The sequence below is a fragment of the Chinchilla lanigera genome, unplaced genomic scaffold (genome assembly GCF_000276665.1).
Source record: "Chinchilla lanigera isolate Chin_1 unplaced genomic scaffold, ChiLan1.0 scaffold00008, whole genome shotgun sequence".
In the NCBI taxonomy this organism is placed as follows: domain Eukaryota; kingdom Metazoa; phylum Chordata; class Mammalia; order Rodentia; family Chinchillidae; genus Chinchilla; species Chinchilla lanigera.
In genome coordinates this window covers 23,596,075-23,609,312 of record NW_004955409.1, presented here as the reverse complement: position 1 = coordinate 23,609,312, position 13,238 = coordinate 23,596,075, and the positions used below count along the sequence as shown (strand labels likewise).

The 13,238-nt window shown below is 49.4% G+C and overlaps 2 protein-coding genes across 2 annotated transcripts in view; one reads left to right on the top strand and one right to left on the bottom strand.

Moving 5' to 3' along the window:
- Mipol1 (mirror-image polydactyly 1) overlaps positions 1-4,241 on the top strand; it is a 328,974-nt gene extending 324,733 nt beyond the window's left edge. Inside the window, exons 16-17 of the mRNA XM_005376900.2 lie at positions 973-1,096; positions 2,927-4,241. The gene's annotated coding sequence lies outside the window, so the exon portion shown is untranslated. The remainder of the gene's footprint in view (positions 1-972; positions 1,097-2,926) is intronic.
- Positions 4,242-9,485: 5,244 nt separating this feature from the next.
- Foxa1 (forkhead box A1) lies at positions 9,486-11,186 on the bottom strand (the record flags this gene model as incomplete). Its single annotated transcript, XM_013510358.1, is given in 1 exon segment — positions 9,486-11,186. A coding segment is annotated over 1 exon segment (1,335 nt), but the record flags the coding sequence as incomplete, so codon positions are not given.
- Between the last annotated feature and the right edge of the window lie 2,052 nt (positions 11,187-13,238).

Here is a 13,238-nt window from a genome sequence, read left to right as displayed (position 1 = left end):
AATTCCCATTTTCCCTTTCACATTTTCTACTTTATGAGCCAGGTGAGTGGAATGCAGTGAGACTGTTTCTTACTTCCTCTCCCCACATAACTCACAATCCAGGACTATTTTTCCAATGTGAATTATTTGTCGGATGCAATAAGCTCTTCCTTTCTAATTGGCTGATTCATAGAAATGTAACTCAAGAGACAAATGTAGCCTGTGGGGTTAATTTAGTGGCAAGATGTTTTACACCATGAATATAGAGCTTCTCAATTATGTGGATGAACTCCAGAAGTAGGAGGACTTCAATTCTTGACACTTGAATGTCAGTTCTTGACATTCCCAGTCTGTACCTAGCTTGGGAGTATTCTGAGGAGATCAGTCTTGTAGATGAGTGAACTAGGAGACATAATAGATCTTTTGCATCACCATTTTCTACAGCCCCATAATTCAGTCAATCTCAAGGCTAAAGTGTGCTTTACAGATGTACTTTGGTGAACACTGCATTCTCATTTCTACTGAAGTGCTTTACATCTTCTTGCTTCACAATTCTGCTCCAAGGCCAAAGATATCAACATGAAAAACAGCACCTTTGGTTTAGCAATTCATCCGTTCCCATCCTACAGTGGTCTGCTCAGCTGAGTTCACATAATCCTGTATGTGTGCTCCGACACTAGATGAAATGTTTATGTGATAAACCACAGGACTGTCCTGTGGCTTCTGTGGTCTGGTGAATATATGTCAGCATTAAAGCTCTTTTGCTGGTTTTGATTTGTTCTTTTTTAGGAACTGGTTCTTGTACTGGGTCCAGGTTTCATGGTTATTGTGATATACTCAAAATATTATGAAGAGTGATTTGCAAATAGCTATACTACATATAATTTATTCCAATCATAAACAAGATGTTGAGCTCTTATGTGAATTGTTAATATGGGAAATTGAAATCTCTACCATTTTTACCTGGTATAAGTGTCTTTCTCTCCCCATCAGTCTAAGCTTGGATAATGAATATGCGAAGGAGGTCCAGCAGTCCATCAGATGTGGAATTTGTGTGCCGCAATTCAAGACAAAGATTAAACTTCCACTTGATGTTGCAAAAGGCATTTTATGCAAGGTAATTGAAGTAAGTCACTACACTCTAATGAACCAGTCACCAAGATTAAAACTTAGCTTTTCTATGAGATAATAAAAAGTAGGCTAAGAGTTCAGAAGAGAAGTCACTTTTTAAAAGTAACTTGTAGTCTGGAGTTTAAAACTCATCTGAAGAAGAGAATTTCCCAGACTTGTGCATCAGACTTTCAAAATATCTGCAAGGCAAACGTTTTACATTTTCTAGAGGTAAATAAAGAAAGAAAAGAGAAGAAAGAGGAAGGAAGAATTGAAGCCTAACTCTTACCTACCACAGTTGGAATTGCTTTCCCCCTCCTTCCAGTACTTAGGAAGGGTGTGGTCAGAGGTCCATGAAGTAAATTTGTAAAGGTTACTCTCCTTTATGAGGAAAGGAATTGAATAAAATCACTGCGTCTCTCATGAGAGCAATACCTAGCCACATGAGTTAAATCTGAGACACTTTTCTAGATTTCCCCCAATTTATTGCTCCCTTGTTGCAGGAACTGTCTTGTAGATAAGAGGCTCTTGTGAATGTTCCTCTAAACCAGTGTGTCTGTTCGTCTTTCTGTGAATATGTATTCACAGATATATAGACACAGATGTTTCACCTATCACGGGTACGGGCTCTAGTTCCTTTACAGAAAGGTGAAGCACCCAGCTTGCAGGTTGGGATCATCATACGAACTGGTGAGGAGAGACCAATCCACAGTTGCGACCACAGAGTATCTGCACTTGTTACTCTTGTGAGGAAAAGAAAAAGTACTTTAGATTCTGTGTTTATTATTATTCTTTGTATGACTGAAATGAAAGTGCAGCACATACTTTCCCCAGCAACGGTGAGCGGGAAAGTAGGACTGTGCAAGAAACATGCTGTGCTGACCTGCACTGGTATTGTAGACACCAAGCCATCTATCTATCTATGCAAAAATATACGATCAGGTTTCATTCATTTCTCTCTCTCTCTCTCTCTCTCTCTCACTCTCTCACACACACACACACACACACACACACACACACACAGGTCAAGGCGTCTGACTCTTGATAATGCCTGCTTTAGTCAGTTTTCACCTCCGGGCACTGTGGCGAGCAGAGAAGCAGGGGCTGGAGGTGGCTGGAAGGGCAGGAATGGCAGCGGGAACCCAGGAGGAAGCACTTGAACCACGTCGCCCTCGTGGGCAGTGCCCCAGGGCCAGAGGAGGAGGTGGATCACGCCCAGAGCCCGGACCTCTGCATCCGGATGCGATACAGGGTGTCGGGCCATCCGGCCCAAGTACCTGGGTCTCCTTTCGGCGATAGCTGGCGTGAAAGCGCGTGGGAAGAGCCTCAGCAGAGGGGCCCCGGCTTATCGGTGCTAGGTTGAAAGTCAAGCTGGCTTCCAGCCGAAGTAGGCAGCCAGATGCGCTCACGGGGGCGCGGGGCGGCCCTTGTGCCCAGCGTGCCCGGGACGCCCAGCAGCTGGAAACCGGGAAAGGGGAGAGTAAACACCCAGCCCGCGGCCGCCCTCGGGGATGGTTGCAAAGGGGGAAAGGAAGAAGAAATCAAACCACAGTGCCGCCCTGCCCTCCCCACGGCCTCCGCGGGGGGCTCCCCGCGCCCAGGGGCGCAGCTCTGGGGTCCGGAGGGTCGGGACTGCGCCTCGGTGCGCGTGCCCGCGAGCGCCTCACCCCCCCACCCCGCTGGCCGGGCCCCTCGGGCGGGATAGAGCCCTGCTTTGCTCTTTTCGTTGGCCAAGCACAATTGTGTTATTGGAGATAATGAATTCAATCCCCATCAAAGGGCATTAGGCTCGCCCGGGCCTTGGAGTTGCTGATGCCTTTTTTTTTTTTTTAACTAGAAATGAAAGGCTGAAGAGGGGAAAAAATTCTCTGGGGGGAGCCTTTCCCCTGATCGCTGCTTTTGAAGTGAAGGGGCCCGGGCATTGTTGTTCACCTCGCGGCCCATACGGCTGAAGAAAGCCCTGGCTTTTGATGCGCTGAGAACCGCCCGGGCCCTGAGCACCACGTCGGGCCGCGGGCTGCGGGCAGCATATGTCTCGGGCGCCCGGGCAGCGTCTGGCGGGGAGGAGCTCGCCCCGGGAGAGGACCCAGGCCGGCGTCGGGCGCCGGGGCCCTCGGGCCTCGAGCTGGATCTGCAGCTCCTCCAGCCCACTTGGAGAAGTAGCGCAGGGCCTCTGCCAGTGCTTGATGGGTTAAGATCTCAGACCCGGAGCCACATAGCCCTTTGGGGTGAGGATGGGCAAAACAAGAGTCTCGGTAAGGGCAACAGGCCCAGCTGCTCGGAAGGCTTTCTTCTCATCCCCTGGGACCCAGCCCCGAAGGCGCCTGGCCTAGGTAGAGCTTGAGGAGTCCACGAAGGCGCGCGCTTCAGGGCGGGCGTCTGCGAACCCGGGACGGACCCCGCGGGCACGCGGTGGGGAGGGCGCGGGAGGCGACCGCTCGGCAGCAGGCGTGGCCAGCTCGGCCACACTCAGTTTCTCCAGCGCCCTAAGCGCTTGCCGCGCGGCTCTGAGCCTAGGGCGGCGCGTTAGCCTCGGGTCACCTTTTGGAAAACTTGTTGCAGGCAATGAAGTTTACTTTCAATGCCCAACACGAACTCTTCTCACTCCGGTTCGTTCCCCTCTATCCGCTTCCCCGGGCTGCCTCTGAGCTCTTTGGCCCAAGGGTCAGCAAACCAGTATAGTTCGGTTCCTTCCCCGCCCTCCGTACCTCCAACCCCCCTCTCGGAAGGATCCGGGTTGTCTGCCCCATTAATATATTAGCCGGCGTGACACAAAGGAAGCGCGTGTCGGCAGAAGGCGGTGTGACTCCAGGGAGAGGAGAGGAGACCTGGGCCGTCCCCTGCGCTACCACACGGGTCACTGCGGTCTGAGCTGCTAATTTGGCCTCCACCGGGGAGAAGCTGCGGAGGACCCAGCAGGAGTTACCGCTGCTCGCCGAACGGCTACTGGGTGGGGCGTTTGTAACTGGGGAGCAGGAATGAAGCTCAAGTCTCCAAGGTGGGACCCAGAGCGGGGGTAACGTTCCAGAATCCCCCAGTCGCCTCCATTAGGCAAGGAAAACCAGCTCCCCAGGAGGACAGCAGTAGGTGGACACCCACTTCCCCCCTTGAGTATAATGGGCCCTTAAAATTAAACATTTAACGAAAACCAACCACCGCAAAGCCCCTGAAGGTCTTCTCATTAAATTTTTTGTGTGTTTTAAAATAACAATCCCTTGGGGTAAGAAAAGGGGGAGGAAACTGCCCCCAGAACATGATTAGACAAGCAAAGGAGTAAGATTTTAAAGGAGGGGGAGGCAAAGAAAACTAGGAAGATTTCCACTTTACTTCATTGTTCCCTACTTCCAGTCAATGCTTGGGGGGATTTCCAGGTTGGTTTTCTAAGTTTCAGAGGGGTGGAAAAGCCCCTACTGTGTAATCCTCAAGAAGAGTGGAGGGAAGTAGAAAGATAACCTCCCACTTAGAACTGTCAGGATGTCAAAGGCCAGGTTCTGAACTTGATTTCGCCAGTGACTTCACCAGTATCCCACCTGGATTCTAAGTCTGTGAGCACAATTCCACTAAAGCCCGTTCTTCCCGGATGTGGAGGGTCAGCATCCTGTACTCTGTTAACTGGAAGACAGAGAGCCTCAGACTGCCAGGAGGTGGTGACTACAGTCAGCAAAGGAGCGGTTCAGCGGGGAGGGAAGATCTCTCTCACCGGGCCCTGGCTGTCCCGCTGGTGTAGCCACAGCTGTCCGAACTGGAGGCGAGAAGTTAGGCAGAAAAAGAACGGCAGCCAGAGCTTGGGTTGTAAAAAAATGTTTTTCATAGGAACATGCATGGATTTTACAAGTTAAAATAGAAGTGTGCCGGCATTCTCTAGCCCCACAATTCTGCTAGAATGAGGGCTGGAGAAAGGGGGAGGGGAGGCGAGGGAAGCACCGGCTGGGCAAAGTTCAACTAACCAAGCTGGGTTGGAAGCTAAAAAGAGAAACACCGATGGGACCATTATGTCTCAAACATAACTACTGGGAAAAAAGAAACCCAAGTTTCAAAGTAATCTGTTGCTAAATGTTATGTGGATTCACAACATAGCATCATAAGTGAAAAATAAAATTTGAGCCTGGCTACTTTAAGAAATCTTGTATCTCCCCAAGTACATTCTATTTCTAAACAGGGAGGTTGTAAAATCTTCCAAGTTATTTCAATTTTTTACATTCTTATCTCCCTGAATATCTATCGAGGCTAACTGTTCTTTCACTTTAGGAAAATTTTTATTTTTAAAATTCTACATAATTTGATTACCTGTTTAGTTCAAGGTTGCTTAAAACTTATCCCCCTTTTGCACATAATTATCTGGAAGTAATGAGGCATTCTTCTAGCTGCATTTGGTTGCAAAACACAATTACCACAATTCAAGTAAACGACTAACATTTAATTCTTGAAGACAAAATGTTATGTTACAAATTTATGAAATATCAAATAATTGAAGCAATTTTACTTTTTCAATGAGGTTTTTTTTCCTCGTGACATAGAGAGGTATCACATTAAAATACATTATAGCTAAATGTTCTACAATATTACTGCTAAATCAACAGAAAACCAATTGATCTGAGGAAAGGTTAATTAATTTGGGCTCCAGGTCTCCTACTTTGGTCCGCATTGAAAGGAATTTGTATTGATCGCGGCAGTTTTTGCCAAGAAATTTAATAAGCATTTTCATGGAACTGAGATCAATTTTTGAAAGGGTAAAACAACAAGGTTTTAGAATTTTATCACTCCAGGAATCCTTTTCTGATATGGTTAAATAAACTCTATTAAGACTTTTGAGAAAAATAATATTTTACACGTTCAGCGAAATCAATCACGTATGTAGTCTTCTGAAAATGAACACAAAAGTTATTAACTTTAATAGGATTTTGTTTTCATCTCGTAATAATTCTCGCCAGTTTATTCTGCCGTGTGGGGATTCACCAAGGGACATTCACCAAGGGACAAGGGAAATGAAACTTTATCTTTGATTTCAATACTGTGTCAGCTATCTTGTAGAAAACGGACGGGGTTGCTTTCTGCTTGCGAACACTTCTGAGATGCTTAGTTTCTGATGAATCAAACTGGTGAGGTTTTCTTCTCTTCTATCTTTATTTTTTTTTTTAAATTACATTAAAAATGTCTCAGACCTGCACATCCGCACGCAAGGTGAAAGTAACACAATCGAAATTCCTCTCCCTCACACTGTGTTCACTCCCAAAACAGGTGCCCCCCTCTCCTGGAAGTGTTTGCCCAGCGGCGTCGCCCGCGGAGCCGCGGCCCCGGGCGCTTTTCGCTCGGTCGCGGGAAGGTTCTCTCCTCCCCACCCCTCCCCCACCGCGGGCAAATTCCTAAAAGGAAGGAGCCGGGAGCACCCCCTTTCCGCCCCTGTCCGCGGGTGCGTCCGAGGTGCTGTCTGGGGACAGTGAGCCCCAAGCGGGAGGGGCGGGCTGGGATCGCGCTCTGGAGGGTCCCTGTCCCCGCTCCGGGCCACAGATGTTTTCCTCCTGGCCCCGGGGCGCGGCGCCCCGGCTGCGGGCGCCCCGGCGTTTGTGTGTGGCGGCTTCCGAGGAAGGGATTACGCAGCGGGAGCGGCCGGCGACGCAGGCTGCGGGGCCGCAGGACGGTAACAAGGCGCCCGGCCTTCTTTGTTGACTTTTAGGTCTGCGGCTCAACAGAAGATTTATTCGCTAGGAGGGGAAAATGCCCACACAATGAAGAACTAACTGCACTTGTCACCTCGAGATGCTTGCGGTTCTGCTCTCCCCCCTCTGCTCCCGGGAGCCGGCTGCCCCGGCCTCCAACACGACCTCGTGGGGACGCGCGGGGCGCAGAGCGCAGCGCCCAGAGGCGCAGAGGGAGCGGTCTGAGCCTTAGGAGAAGCTCTCCAGGCCGGGAGGTTTCCAAAGCGGCCTCGGCCGTAAACCTGGGGCACCTCGCCTCCCCTCACCCGCAAACCCAGAAAACAAAATCTCCGCCAAGTAAAAGAGCAAGCGATGAGACCGATTTAACCGGGTGGGTGGAGGTAGCACGCTGGCACCGTCTAGAGTGACCAAGAGGAGGGCGACGCCGCCGACGGACGCACAGCGCCAAAGCCAGGCGCTTGTTAGTCCGCGGGTCCGGGGCAAGGCCGAGGCCCAAGCACATGCGTCTATATTGCATTTGGAATTCGAATGTGCCCATGTTTACCTGCTATGGAACTAGGAATACCTGTACAGACTGGAAGCTTTTTCCTCTCGGGATTTTTAACGACTTTACGAGGCCTCCAAATTAAGTTTTGAAATGACTCTACGCAGTCGTTTCTCTTCCCTCCTTCTTCCAGCAGTGGGAGTGGAGATTTCTGGATTTTTCTCAAGTGTTACAGGGCACTCCTTCTCTAGCCTGGGAGGCAATTACGCGATAATTAAGCGACTCGCACAGCTCCTTTTATCTTGTCCGCAGTGTGGAGTGGCGCGATCAAAGTAAAGGCTGTCCAAGTTCAAGCCCTGGTGAGGACGGAGTTCATACCCAGGGCTCGGGCAGGGCAGCCTCTGCTTGGGCTGGTGTTGTTATTGTTGATGTCAATCCGGACAAGACTTACAAAGAAATAGGTGGCCTGGAAAGTGAGCCTGCTATCAAAGGAGATTAATGATTTTGTGATCCCAAGCAACTATGGGGGGGGGTGTGTGAAGTTGCGTTACAAAGCCTCTTAGAAGGCAAACAAATCATCAGCTTTAGGTTTGTAGGACAATGTTTTTAGAAACAATATTTTAAAAAACACCGTCACAAAATAGCAGCTACCCTGAAATGTCCTGGGGGCACACAGCTCCTCTGCAGGCGTGAATTAACTCTCCTCCCTCCAAAGCTACCAGGAGGGCTTAGTTTCGTGTCTCTTTTCACAAGAGAGGGTTCAGGAGTCTTTGTGGTAGACAACTTAATTTTATCAGCCACAGCTGATATTTTATTTACTCGAATACTTCTCTGATAAAGAACGACAGTATTTTGGGGGAGAGGAGATAATTAATAATATTTGATTTCATCGTGGAAAAACTCAGAATAATAATGGCTTAAGGCCATGCCTAAAATGAAGTAAACGGTTCAAGGAATAAAGAGTGTTTTAACTTGTCAATTCTTGGAATATTAAGGCAATTTATCTCTCCACTTGGGTAGTTTTCATTGCTTTTTATTAGCTACATGTTCATTTAAATCATAGACAAAGCAGTTTTGTCTTAGACTACTTTCTTGTTTGTCATTTCTATCAAGTTCCACAATTTACAAAATATTAAATTCAGGAGATCCTTTTTTGGATTTAATTAAGCGAAGGAAAATAACAGAAATCCTTTTTTTGTTAACATTTGATTTATTTAAAGTTCTTAACTGCAAATGATCAAGAACATATTTCACGGCTTAAAATCTTGTATTATTTTTGTTATCTAAATCAAAATATTTTAATTACAATCACATTGGTAGAAATTAACATTGTAATTTGTAATATTAACCATCATTAAAGCAATTTTAGCTGTAAAGGAAAAGAATAAACCATGCAATAAATTAACATTGGGAAGGCAAAAAGGAATAGTAAGGAAACCCGTCTGTCTATACTAACACCATGTGGAAAGTGCATCTTCAACACTGGATGAAACAAGCACACCATGGCAATAATTAAAACGGCCACAATCGATAGGATCTGGGACTCCTGGACCAAATTTTGAGAAAGAACTCTCAATAACATCTCTCTGCCCCAACTAGGTGATATTCCTTCTTGTCTGGGGGAAAACAACCCTTTAAATGGTATACATGCACAAAAACTACTTAAAGTGACCTCAGAATGGCATGACCATGGCACGCTGCAAAGCAAGGGGCAGAATTCTTGAGGGGGGCAATTCCTGGGAAGAGATTCCCAGGACCATAAGTGGACAGGAAGGACAAGGGGAGGGTGCTTGTAACTTCTTGGTCAGGCAACTCTTGAAAAATGTACCATGTGTATCACCTACCTATTACCTCTACCATTATGCAAATGCACGGAGGATGTCTACATATCTGAGCATAATTAAGTCCATGTACAACACATGTGTGCTTCATGTGAAGACCTCTGCTGAATGTATCAGAAATGTAAGCTGAAAAACAAATGGCTCTGATGTTTGTAATCTGTTTATGTCTTGCTGCACAGCCTCAGTACTTTCTTTTGATACTTTGAAGGGCCCCCAATGTCTACTTGTGTCTTCACTGTCTCAATTCTTATGGTTAAGAATATTGCCACAGACCTGTAAACTCATGTAGTGGGGTCAGGTGAGGAGGGAAAAAAAACCACAAACATATATTTTACAAACCTACCTCTTTCTTTCTTTCTTTCTTTCTTTCTTTCTTTCTTTCTTTCTTTCTTTCTTTCTTTCTTTCTCTCTCTCTCTCTTTTAAATAAACCCTGCGTGGACTAGAATGGGTCTGAGGGGAAGACAGGGACGAACACGGAAGGAGGAAGATTATATATATATACAACTGTGGATTATTAAACTTCGCAGGAAAAATTGGTGCGGGATCGGTTGTCTTTGTAATAATATGCACAGAGAGTTTTGAATACAATAATAAAAGTAACAGTCCTTTGCACTGGGGAAAATTTGTGCATGAAAAAAAAAGTTGGGGTTTTACTATGCTGTTGCTGGTTTGGTATGAGTGGTTTCGTTTGCTGATTTTTTTTTTCCTCTCTCTCTCTCTCTCTCAATCTCTCTCCTGCTACCAGCATGGTCATGAAGACAAACCCTCAGTTCCGGGAGCTAGGAAGTGTTTAGGACGGGTCTGGAATACACACCTTGGTAGTAGGCCGGCTCCAGGGCTGAGGGCTCGATGGGGTTCCTGGCGGCCACTGACGCGCTGCCCAGAGGCAGGCTGGCGGGCAAGGTGGCGCCGTAGGGCGAGTACTGCAGCGCTTGCTCGTACGCCTTGAAGTCCAGCTTGTGCTGCTGCTCCGAGGAGGACATGAGGTTGTTGATGGAGAAGGGGTGGTTGAAGGAGTAGTGGGGGTCCCCTTTCAGGTGCATCTGGGACTCGTGGGGGGCCAGGCCGTGCGCCGGGTGAGACGGGGGCACAGACGCCAGCGCCCCGGGCCCAGAGCTTATGGGGGGCGCCGTGGAGGAGGCTGGAGTCTTTAACTCCGAGGCGCCCCCTGTCGCCGTCGCCCCGCTGTGGTCCAGAGTCTGGGGGCTGGCGGCGGGCCCGGCGGCCGGCGCGCCCTCTAGCTGGCTCGCCTTGGCGTGCACGGCCCGGTGGAGGGGCGACTCGGCGCTGGGGTTCCCGGTGCCCGAGGGGTCCTTGCGGCCTTCGGGGCCGCCCTTGGAGCCGCCCCCGCTCCCGCCCCCGCCGGCGGCCCCGGGCTGCTTCTCGCACTTGAAGCGCTTCTGGCGGCGCAGGTAGCAGCCGTTCTCGAACATGTTGCCCGAGTCCGGGTGCAGCGTCCAGTAGGAGCCCTTGCCCGGCTTGTCCGGGGAGCGCGCCACCTTGACGAAGCAGTCGTTGAAGGACAGCGAGTGGCGGATGGAGTTCTGCCAGCGCTGCTGGTTCTGCCGGTAATAGGGGAAGAGGTCCATGATCCACTGGTAGATCTCGCTCAGCGTGAGCATCTTGCTGGGCGCCTGCTGTATGGCCATGGTGATGAGCGAGATGTAGGAGTAGGGCGGCTTGGCGTGCGGGTAGCTGCGCTTGAAGGTCTTGGCGTCGCCCCCGCCGCCCGCGCGGCTGCGGCCCAGGTTGGACGGCGCGTACGCCATGGGGCTCATGCACGGGTTCATGGCCGCGTAGGGGCCCAGGCCGTTCATGGAGGCCGCGGGCTGCGCGCCCATGGCGCCCATGCCGCCCGGGCTCAGCGCCGTGCCCATGGCCGTCACGCCCGCCGCCGTCATGCTGTTCATGGCGCCCGCGGAGCCTCCGGGCATGCCGGCCACCGCGCCGGGACTCAGGCCGGCGCCCAGGCCCGGGTTGGCATAGGACATGTTGAAGGAGGCCGGCGTCATGTTGCCGCTCGTGGTCATGGTGTTCATGGTCATGTAGGTGTTCATGGAGTTCATGGAGCCCAGGCTGGAGTTCATGTTGCTGACCGGGACGGAAGAGTAGGCCTGGAGCGGGACACGGAGGGAAGAGGCCCCGAAGGGCGGGGTTAGCGGTGGGCACAGGAGGGTGGCGGCCCCAGGCAGCCCCGGACCGGCAGAGAACATTTCCGAAAAGCAAGGATCACCCTGCTCCCCCCGCCGCAGCCCTCCCAGGACAAGCTGTGAGGCGCCCTTTCCAGCCCCAGCAAAGCTGTCTTGCACGGCAGGGGGAAAATCCTAGCTCCACAGGCTTGAAAGACAAGCGCCCCCATGAAACAGGTCCCCGAGAGGGTGTGTAATCGCCTTACACGCCAGCTCAGGGCCCCTTTACGACCTCCTCTCTCCATGCCAGCCAAGATCCCGCGTCTCCACGCCAGACCAGCCTAGGCTAAGCGCCCTCCGGGACAAATCGTGGTTAAAACTCCAGAACAGAATTAACCTCTGACTCTTGGCTCCTTCACCCTAAAGGGGCAGTGGGGTCCTCTGAGCAACAGGGTGCCCGCTCTACGCCCACCTGGCCTGATGCAGGTAGATGCCCAGGACGCAGGAAACTCCACTGGACAGAGCAAAACTCACCCGGCCACTTGCCCCGACCCCCAGCAATACAGCGTTCATTTCTGAACAACTGGCTTTATTGTCTCCGGAGTTTTTATTAAACGATGACTCTTTGTCCTTTATTACATTTAGAAGTAGCACTTTCCACCAATTAGTACCCACGGTAATGTTAAAAAGGAAGTGAACTCAGAAGTTAGCAAGTTTTGGGAAAACCCCTAAAAACAGATTAACAAAAGGGACTTGGAAGGGTGCACGAAATTGTCAGTGCACTGAATAAAATTTAACAGGACTTTACATGTACACCTCTGCAAAACCGTTCAAAACGCAACATTAATTTTATTTACCCATTTTCAGTTCCCTAATGTTTGAAAATTTTGGTGACACGATTTGTCACAATAATCAATTTTTCCTTATGTGCTGATAATGCTGCCGCTGATCATTTCAAAGCCTGGCCTTTTAACTACGTGAGTAGCTTTGAATAATTCCCATTTTCGAAATCAGATTCGACTTACTTTCTCCTAATGCTATTCTACTTCCTAATTCTCAGTTTTAAATGAGGAAGAAACCTCTTTCCACAGGGGTCTGAACTGAGAAGACTGCATCAGAATTAAACCCCTGCACGAGTTCTGAGGTCCCTTTAAAAATCATTAGCAAGTGAAAACCCTTCTCGATAGCAATTTGGGAATGCATCATGTATTTTAAAAATACGGAGCCCAGAAATAGTAAAAACTACTTTTCTGATAATTAAGTAAAGAAAAAAGATATCTTAAATTTATGATCATCAGCAAATATCATTTCATTTTTCAAAATAAGAGGTGGGCAAATAGATTCAAATATGAACACCCTGTAAGCTACGGTGTGTACACTCATGGATGAATTTGTGAATATATGATTCTAAGTAAGTGAATTGTCATGAAAATATTTCCTGGTTCTGTACTTTTTTTTTCTACCCGCCTCCTTCACGCGGCGGAGTTTATTTTACTCTGGAGTTTATTTTTCCCTCTTCTTCCCAAGGCCATTTTAATACACGTTTTCAATAACAGTAACTAAACTTTTATAGGGTAATCCTGTTTCCAGGAAAAAATGGTGGTGGTCCTGTCTGGACCCGGTTTTCCCCGCAATCCTTTTGTGCACATTGTAAAATAAACCCGGTGAACGTGCCACTGAGGGGACAATGAAGAGAAACAGGTTCTTGCCCCCGACTTCTGGAAAAAGATTCTGCTCCCGCCAGCGCCACCCAGCGGTGCTCGAGAAGAAGGCGCACACTTCTCCCCAAACAGGGCTTTTGAAGAACAAGTTTTATAAAATTTAGGAATGGGCTGGTTATCCAGAGGCTCAACTTGGCGGCGGAGCGCCTTCATCAGAGGCCGCCTGCGAATTAAACGGCGGGACTCAGAGGCCGCCCGGCCGGCGAGCTCCGGCTCTCGCGGAGTTGCTTCCAACCCGCGCCACCGCCCGCCGCCCACCCGCGGCCCCGGGGCTCGGCTGGGGCTCCGGCTCCGCTCGCAGGGCAGAAGCAAGCAC